Raw genomic sequence first — 9986 nt, 5'->3', positions numbered from 1 at the left:
ATATTAATGATCTTCCAAAAAACCCAAAGTCAAAACCCAAGATTTTTACTGACGACACCTCTTTATGATCTCTCTTGTGATTGATCAACTCTGGAGCCTTGATGTACTTAACAGAGATCTCTTCAGGATAACTGATCGGGTTCATCAATGGAAGGTGTCTTTTAACCCTGACCCGTCTAAGCAAGCTGTTGAAGTCTATTTTACCTGTAGACTCATTCCTCCTAATGCTCCAGTAATCTCCTTTAATAATTCTAATATCGCGACCAGTGAGTACCAGAAATATCTTGGTCTAATCTTAGATTCAAAACTTTCTTTTGATCGTCATCTAAATGAGAAGAAACAAAAGGCCAATAAAGGAATTGGCCTTACTAACCGACTTTGCAAGCATGAGCCTAGGAGATCTCTACTAACCATTTATAAATCTTTCATTAGGGCCAGGGCAAACCAGTCCAACATTTCATCCAACATGATTTTCCAAAAATTACACAGTTCAACGAGAGAGCTTCTTTGATCTCGCCGCAAATGTTGGATGAAATGTTTGATGGCGATCAAACTTCATCCAACACCGTCCAACACTATTTTTTTCTTCTTTTTTTGAATTTTCATATTTTTCCAAAAATTTGAATTGACGCAAACCGGTCCAACATTTCATCCAACATCAAAAACTTACAGCACCGGGTGGCCTTAGAACAAGAAATCCTATTTATCGTTTTAATATACGAACGGAGCGTTTCCATAACACTTTCTTTCCTTACTGCATTCTCAGTGGAATGTTCTGGGAGGTAATATATGTGATCTACCTTCAATAAAAACTTTCAAAAAAGCAATCCATAAATTTTTGAGACCCAAGCAATCTCATGTTTTTAATGTTCCTGACATTCAAGGAGTAATCTTTCTTCGTCGACTTCGGGTCGGTTTCAGCCATCTCAACGAGCATAAATTTAGACATGGCTTCCGCGACACCTTAGACCCTTTCTGTGGTTGCCGAACTAACTCTGTTGAAAACACTCAGCAATTTATTCTGCACTGCTCTATATATTCCCATGCAAGACAATCTTTGTTCGACAAACTTCAGACCCTAGGCATTGTTTTTCATCCACTTAACCCTCCTTTTTTCTGTCGGCTTTTATTATATGGGGATGAAAGTTTGACTTCAAATCAAAATAAATCTATTCTTTGTACTGTTGTTGAATTTCTTAACGAAACTGGAAGGTTTAGCGGTGCTTTAATTTAGGCTTTTACCTAACAATTGCAGCCTCCTTCTCCAAGACTTTTGTTATTTTATTTACTTATTTTATTTATTTATTTTATTTTTTTTACATAGTCTAGTACCTCTGGCGATACAACGTTAGTTCCTAGCGGGGGAGGAACTATATTTTATGTTTAAGTAATGTTTTGTAATATATGTTTGTAGTGTACACGTGTTTTTTGTTTAAAAAAATATCAATGAAAAATGAACCATTAAGAAAGAAGCTTTAAGCAATATCAATACACCGTTTTGGAGTCTCGCTATCTCCACCGTGTTCCACCGTAAAAACGGCAGGTAAAAATGCGCACTTTGTTTAGGAGGGCTTTAGTAGTACTGTGGAAGGTTAGAGGAACGTAAACATTGTCAATTTTTTTCTTTCCTTTAAAGAGAATGATTTAGATATTTGAATATGATATCGATGGTCATTTTATGGATCTCTCATGAAAATTTCACAAAAATTCATTTAGAGGAAAAGAAGTTGATTAAAAGAAGTTCTTTACCTACCGTTTCTCTGCTGGTTTTCCTTACATGCTATATTAGTAGGGGGAAATTTGTAAAATTTGAAAAAATTGTTATACATTTTTGGAAAGTTAAGGGGTAGGGGTTTTTTTTCTCGGGCCCTTTGGTGTTCTTTTCGGACAAATATGACGGTCTCAGGCAGAAATCATAGTGAAAATGTAATGAAAATTTTAGCTTAAGAAAAAAGAGTTGTATATTTTTGGAAAGCTCTCAAAAATTTAAGATAAGAGATATACGAGTGGTTCAAAAAAAATGCCATAAATTTTGACGTAGAGCACTCTAACTGTGCGAGTATAGGTGCTTTCGGAAAAGCGAAAAAAACTGGACAAAACAGGTGTTTCTGGCTGAAAAACACAGTTTTTAAGGTATTTCCAAAAATGTATAAAAAGTACTTAGACTAAAAAAATCGAGCGACCTCAAAAAACATATTTCTCTACTATATAATAGATCTCGTAAACCTAAAAAGAACTGTAATAAACCAGTGAATTCATCCATCATAAATCTCTTTGTTTGACTTTGATGGATTTAATTAAGAAAAACCTTCCGATGATGTAAACGCGCTATATCTCTGCATGTCGATCAATGGGAAATCTAAAGTGGTAAAACATTGTAAAAAATCATAAAAAGATTCTTTCCTCCATCAAACTGTTATAAAAATGTTTAAAGAAATTTTAGCTCTACAGTATGTGGCCCCCAAAACGGCGATCAAATTTGAAATTTCTCTCAAATCTAGAGGAAAAGAGATTTTACAAAAATTTTTGCTGCATGAAAGAGATTTTACAAAAATTTTTGCTGCATGAAAACCTTTAACATCTCTACTTTATTTCCTGGAAGTTCTTTTTTGAAATTTTCAATTTCAACAATATTTTTCAATCGCTTAAAGATAGGTAGCTTTTTTCTAATGGCCCCCAAAACGGTAACCTGAGATCAGATTGTGGTTGTTTCCTGCCCACCACGCTGAAGCTCTAAAGGGATGGGTGAAAACATACAATCTGACGAATATGCAATCTCGAAATCGTAAGGACTGCGTTCGTCTAAAAGGACTAGGAACGACAACAAAGTTGCGTGATTGTGTTTATACATAGGGCGCCGTATCAGTTTTTAACTTTCCGGCGCACAACAAGATTCTTAAAATTTTCCTCAGATGTATAATTTTCAAGTGCCTTCAGAGGTTTACCGTGCACGTAAGAAAATTATGAACAGCTGTTATCAGGTTACAAAACGGAGGTTTGAAATTTTAGCGATTTCTCGAGATATCTTTAAGATATGAATACAAAATTTTGACCATAGTTTTGAATATGATTTAGAGGGTTTTGGGCATAAATTTATTTGATAAAATTTTTACAGTATACCCCTGGTTGTCAAAATGCAGGTTTGGGGCCCCCAAAACGGAGGTGTAGCTAAAATCAAATTATTAAGCCCAGTGGTAATAGAAGGAAAAACTATGATCATATTTGTGTTTTCCCTTAAATTTACGACCCGATGGATGTAAAATTTATGATTTTTATGAAATATTTCAAGATTTTCGATATTGCAAAGTCCAAACTGAAAATTTAGAAATTTTCAAAATGACAATTTTGATTTAACAACGTCTTAATCAAGTTTTTGAAAACAAATCTCTTTTGAAAATAAGTTCCATTCATGTATGAAATAAGATGTGAAAATTTTAGAAAAAAAGCTTAACTGAAACTGAAAATATTAAGCTTTAAAGATATTTTTCTCCCATATTTTGCAAAAAAAATACAGAATTTGCCGTTTTTGCTGATTCAGCGAAAAATTTTATAAATAATGTTAATTTTTTGTTATAACCTATTAACTCAAGGTGATAGGAAGAGAATTCCAAGATTTTTTGCTTTTTCTCATATTTAGAATTTTCGGTTTTGTCAATGCTGATTCTAGGGCTCCAAAATACTGGTTGACCTTCAAGATGCTATATCTTTTACCCAGCCTCTAAAGTCACAGATGTATTTGCATTTTCTGAACGGCATTAGGTGTAGAAAGTTTCCTATACCCCGTTTTCATAACTTATTTTCACTATCCAAGGAGCTATAGTGAGTTATATGCAATTTTTATCTAATTTTGGTGTTAAAATATTTCCTTTAGCCGCAAATATGTTATTTTGAATCCATCTCAAACCAGCAAAAACATGCTCATTTTTAAGTACAACCATCATTCTTTCAAAATAAACAAAAATCGTTTAATTCTGATAAATCTACAAGTCAGAATCTTCATTTTAATGAAAACCTCCGTTTTGGGGGCCGTCTCCGTTTTGGGGGCCATATACTAAAATGATTTTTATTTTTACAAATCCATTCGAGAAGTCTCATTTAAAAAGAGTGTTCACTAAAGGTTGAACAGAATTCACAGAGCTTTGAGGTAAAGGAAAATTGGTTGTTGCCGATTTTGAGGAAACTTATCAAAGATGTTTTCAACGAAAAAAGCAATGTTAACAGAAGATGAAATCAAATCAGGAGTACCGCAAATCCTTGATCTTAATATGGCATTTTTCACGCAACAATGTCTTTACACCATGGTCAAACTGAGGATTCCCGATGTCATTGGAGCTGAAACTTTATCCGTGAAAGAGATTTGCCAACGCCTTGGAGATAACGTTGAACAAGATTTGCTGTTTCGTCAAATGAGACTTTTAGCTGAAGTTGGAATTTTCGTTGAAACAGCAAGCGAAGATGGGGAAAACCAATATTGTTATAGTCTTGCATTACAAGGGAAGTTACTGCAGACGGGGGTTGAAGGCCAACCTAGTATGGCCTGTGGTGTTCATCATTGGTCAGAGCAACCTGTATGGAAAGCCTGGTCGATGTTGCCAGAAATCACTTCAGGTCAAGCCAAAGGTGAATCTCCATTCAAAAGGGCTAACAAGAAAGAGATCTTCACCTATTATAAAGAACACCCTGAGTCTGCAGAACATTTCAACGAATTCATGTCCTTCTTTTCGGATGGTGAATTGAGAGGCATCTTAAATGATTTTGATTGGTCGGTTTTCAATGGGAAACAAATTTGCGACATCGGTGGTTGCTATGGTGCTGTAATGAAAGTGGTCAAAGAGAAATTCCCTGACATTACCACAATAAATTTTGACCTTCCAGAGGTAATTGAGAAAGCTGAGTCGATCCCAGGCGTTCAAATGGTTACTGGAGATATGTTCGACTCTTCGACGATCCCATCATGCAATGTTGTTTTCATGAAGCACATTCTTCACGATTGGGATGATGAGGATTGTATCAAGATCATGAAATCTTTACACAAAGCTCTCCCTTCCGATGGCAAAGTTGTGATTTGCGATGCAATCCTTCCTAAGCCAGGTGTAACGAATCCAATTGCTAAGAGTCAAAAAGCTTTGGATATGTTGATGGCGATTATCGGTGGTAGAGAGCGTAACCAAGATCAATGGAGAGCCATCTTTGAAGCATCTGGCTGGAAGATTGATAGTGTTTTACCGATGACAAGCGGTGGTCCTTTAACAGGAATTATAACCACTTCCAACTGCAAAGTGTGAAATGTTTCATCCAAGTCGACAAAATAAGAGCGCTGAATTTTTTGAAGCACGGAAAAAATTTTGAAAAACTAGAATGAAATAGATTATGATCTTGGTATTCACGGGTCAAAATCATGATAATTGTTATAGGGTTATAGCCTGTATTGGAAAAAATCACTCCTATAAACAATTTATTACTCGTTTTTTTTATAAATCTTTTCTTTTTTCTTTTGATTATAATTGTTCACTGTTAAGGCATGAGACACAAGAAGTTTTTTCGCGTTGGTGCAATGCAACATGCTCCATCCCACTAACCTGAAAGGGTTTCTAGTGTCTCTAGCTCTACTCCGTTTTTCTTTTAAATAGCATTCGTGCTTCTCTCACTTTTGTCCCAGGGAAAAAACCAGCGTGTCTTTTGGGTATTTCCCTCAATTTTTGTCCCATGAAACAAAATAGAAACCATGGGATACGCACTTTTTTTCTTGTGTTGGTGGGTGCACCAACGCGAAAAAAACTTCTCGTGTTCCCGAGCCTTTACTTTTAGGAAGAAATTAGTCCATCTCTTTCTTCATATAATAGACGATATCAAGGTTTTAAAAAAGTAATTTAGAATTGACTTATTTTAGCTTTTTAAATCTGATAAAAACAAAGTTGCACTATTCTTTGTGGCTTCCCGTTTTTTCCTGAAGAATTGTCATTTCTACATTTCATTTCTACATTTCCAAATTGTCGAAAGCTGGACGGCATATTTAATGCGAGCGAAGCGAGAAAAAGATCTCCGGGGGAGGGTTAGAGTCAAACTTTAAAGATATCTTTTTATTCATTTGATTGTTTTTTTAAGCCAGCTTCCACATCAAAAGGACTTTTAGTGCGTTCAGCTACAGCTTAATCGGCGTGCGACGCCGGGTACCGGCTAGTTTTCTTATAATGTTTTTGTATGCGTAACAGACCAATTAAGAAGACCAACTGAAGCCTTTGTTTTTTATTGATTTACTTGTCTTTAGTATCACTTCTTGCACTATCAGGATTCTGGCAGTGCAGTGCGCATGAGCAAAGTCTTCTTTTTGGGTTGGAAATTTTGGTTTTATAATTGAAGGTTGGAAATTTGAGCGATTACCTTAAGCTGATTTGGAAAACGTAAATTACCCATAGGTTTTGTAGAATAAACCAATGCCCTTGAAAAATCAATTGAAAAAAAACCATGTAGAAATGATAATTTTCTAAGGCTGGTTGGAAAACATGACTTTTTGGGTGGGAAATTTTTATTTTCCAAACAGTTTGGGAATTGAAAAAAAAGGTCAAAAGTCGATGTGAAAATACCCGGGGGGGGGGTACTTAGGCAAAATGGGTGTCAGGTATGTGCGAGCCATAAGGGTACCTTTTCTCATTCCTCAAAAGTCTCTCAAAGGGGTACAAATTCAAAAGTTAGTCTCTGAAAGGGTCCCAAAATCACGAAAATCAAAAATTTCTCTCTCAAAGAGTCATGATTTCCAAAAATTTTGACCAAAAAGTGGTGAAAATCAAACCAAGATTTGGAAAAAATGGACCAAAATTTAGGAAAAAGTCTCTCAAAGGGTCCCAAAATCACCAAAATTTTGTCTCTCAAAGGGTCGATTTTCGATTTTCGGCTCGGACATACCCGTCACCTCGCAAACCTAGTACCCCCCCCCGGGGAAAATACATATTTTAGTAAATTTGATACCTCAAGTTGAAAAACTAGACTTTTTTGGTTTGGAAAACGTTAAAAACCCATGTGGAAATCACATTTTTCTAAGATTGAGATCCTTTCTTGGAAAACTAGACTTTTTGGGTTGGAAATTTGTGTTTCTCCAAACAGTTTGGAAAACGCCCAGGGGGTACTAGGGTTGGTGAATGAGGGGTATGTGCGGACGGGACCTCCGAAAACCGACCCTTAGAGAGACCAAATTTTAGTGAAAAAGTGACCCTTAAAGAGACTTTTTCGAAAAATGTTCTCTGATTTTCAAAAATTTCCTACCCTTAGTGAGACTTTTTGGTAATTTTTTCTCTCAAAATCAAAATTTTTTTCTAAAAATGGTGATTTTTCCCACCCTTACAGAGACTACTTTCCTGATTTTTGTAACCCTTAGAGAGACTTTGAAAGGTGAAAAACCCGACCCTTACCGTCCGCACATACCCAGCACCTATTTTTGCCCAAGTACCCCCCCCCCCGGGGGAAAACGTTAAAAATCCATGTGGAAATTACATTTTTCTAAGATTGAGATCCTTTCTTGGAAAACTAGACTTTTTGGGTTGGAAATGTGTGTTTCTCCAAACAGTTTGGAAAACGTTAAAAATCCATGTGGAAATTACGTTTTTCTAACCATTTTCTGCGCATGTCCTTGGGAAAACCACAATCGATTTTTCGCTCAAAACTGTTTTGATGTATAGCTAACCTAGATATTAAGCTGTAATGTGAGCAGTCAAGCTGTAAGTTTCCGTCAGGTGAGGCTTCTCTTCGGAGCGGCCTCGGTCAATCGCAGTGAGTTCGCACAGTGAAGCACATAGGGTACTTGTGTCATAGTTTTAAATAGTGCCCTGCTGAGCTGTGTGAGTGATCTAAGATCAACCACGTATCTGTGCGAACAATAACGAGAGATTGACCGGGAGCCATCGAGCCTAGGCTAGCGAGTGACTGTTCACAAAAACAAAAACCTTGTTTAAGATCTCTTTTCCACATCTCTGCCATCACTTTTTGGATTTTGGCTTTTTTCAACCTGAATTTTCGAAATTTCCAACCTTGTTTAGCTTGGATTTTGGCTTTTTTCCAACTGAATTTTAAAAAATTCCAACCTTGTTAAATTTGGATTTTGGCTTTTTTCAACCTGGATTTACGAGAATTTCAACCTTAACCTTGGATTTTGGCTTTTTCCAACTGAATTTTAAAAAATTCCAACATTGTTAAATTTGGATTTTGGCTTTTTTCAACCTGGATTTACGAGAATTCCAACTTTGTTAAATTTGGATTTTTGCTCTTTTCAATCTGGATTTACGAAAATTCCAAGCCATGGAAAATGCAAAATTTCCAACCTTGGAGAATGTCCCACATTTTCAGATTGGATTTTTCATTGGATTTTATCTTTTTTCCAACTAAGAAAACTTGAAATTTCCAACCTTGGAAATCGGAAATTTTTTCCTGTGGGTCCTAATAAGGTGCGTACAGGCGGGAAATTTGACACGAAAAAAATAAACGTACTTTTAGGCAGCCGAGAGTAATCAGATGAGTCTTAGAATTATCAACTTGTAAATCTAAGATTTTATTACCTTGATATGAAGCTAAAAACCAATATTAGTTAAATACATTTATTTTTGTGTTAAAATGATTATCATTTGCAAGTTTTTACTAGACTTGTATCCCCGGGGGGGGGGGGCACTTAGGCAAAAATAGGTACGGGGACGTGCCGCTGGCCAGGGTGCCTTTTTCAGTGTTGCAGAATTACTGACAGGGTATCTAAAATTGCAAAATCCTGATCTGACAGGGGCGCAATTTCATGATGTGTGTCTGACAGGGTCTGTTTTTGCCGTTTTTGCATGAACAGTTCTTTTGCAAATCGTTATGAAGCTACAGTGAGCAGACCCCTGCGAGGGGCAAACAGATTTTACTAGATGTTGCAAGACTTTATTGTAGATTTTGATTCAGATTTTTTATTTCAACTGCTATGTTTTGTTTCTTCCCATATCGTTGAGACATTCCGCTGTAGGCTTAAAACAGCTGTAGAACAGAACAATACTATCAACTCTTCTGTATTAGTCTCATTGACATCCTCTCGTCCTCTTTGTAAAAGCGTCGTTTTAAAGCTTATACTTGCAAAATAGTCGTTTAAAACCTAGACTTCATCAGTTCTGATTTTGAGACCCTTACCGTAGGATCACATAAGATTCCGATTCCTGCTATAACATTCCACTTGCCACTTGAAAACAGATGATAGTTAGTTCCGACTAGTTGAAAACAATGAAACAAGTTGGCCGATTATAAAAATAATCAAAACATTACTTCTTTTTTGCGTTTTATGATTTGCCAGCTTGGATTAATTCACTTTTTTCTGCCAGTATGCCCGGGAAAACTAGCGGAATGATCCCGGAAAAGCACCAGTAATGCTAGAGCGGGAATCGGAATCTTATGTGATCCTACGGTAATCCTGGAAACGGATATCTGAAATTTATCTACGTTCATTATTACGTTTTTTGAAACTTTAGCGTTCTATTTGTTCTTGTACATCTATAATATTGTACCTTTCTAGCTTTGAAACACATTTTGTGGAAGTAGAGAGTGATGATTTCGAATAATATTAAAGATATGTTTACTTTGTAATTTTATAACTCTCGTCGTCGATTCTTTTGGTCGGTTTTCCAGGTATTGAGGTTTAATGTTTATGCAATGCTGTAGTTTTTTAGCCTGGAAATGTTGATATCATGTTATACTTTACGAAAAACGCGAAAAACGTGTATAAAGAGTAGGTTTTTAACATAGAATCTGACAGGGTAGGTTTTTCAGGGTAGAATCTGACAGGGTATAGGTTTTTACAGTAGAATCTGACAGGGTAGGTTTTTCATCGAATTTTTCTACTGACAGGGTCTATTTTTCATCAAATTTCATTTCTGACAGGATCGACTTTTGAAACTCCAGCGGCACGTCCCCGTCGGTCGTCAAGGTCAGTGCCTTCCCCCCCCGGGCTTGTATCATTTGTGAACATGTATAATTTA

At 36.2% G+C, this 9986-nt stretch overlaps 1 protein-coding gene across 1 annotated transcript; it reads left to right on the top strand.

The window, feature by feature from the left end:
• The first annotated feature begins 4066 nt into the window (after positions 1–4066).
• On the top strand, positions 4067–5845 carry LOC136802428 (uncharacterized). Its single transcript, XM_067059159.1, has one exon. It carries the CDS (start codon positions 4191–4193, stop codon positions 5283–5285), a length of 1095 nt encoding a protein of 364 aa, XP_066915260.1. The 5' UTR covers positions 4067–4190; the 3' UTR covers positions 5286–5845.
• The last annotated feature ends 4141 nt before the right edge of the window (positions 5846–9986 follow it).

This window comes from Clytia hemisphaerica, unplaced genomic scaffold (assembly GCF_902728285.1).
Source record: "Clytia hemisphaerica strain Z4C2 unplaced genomic scaffold, Clytia hemisphaerica genome assembly, whole genome shotgun sequence".
Classification (NCBI taxonomy): Eukaryota; Metazoa; Cnidaria; class Hydrozoa; order Leptothecata; family Clytiidae; genus Clytia; species Clytia hemisphaerica.
This window is presented reverse-complemented; position numbering and strand designations above follow the sequence as displayed.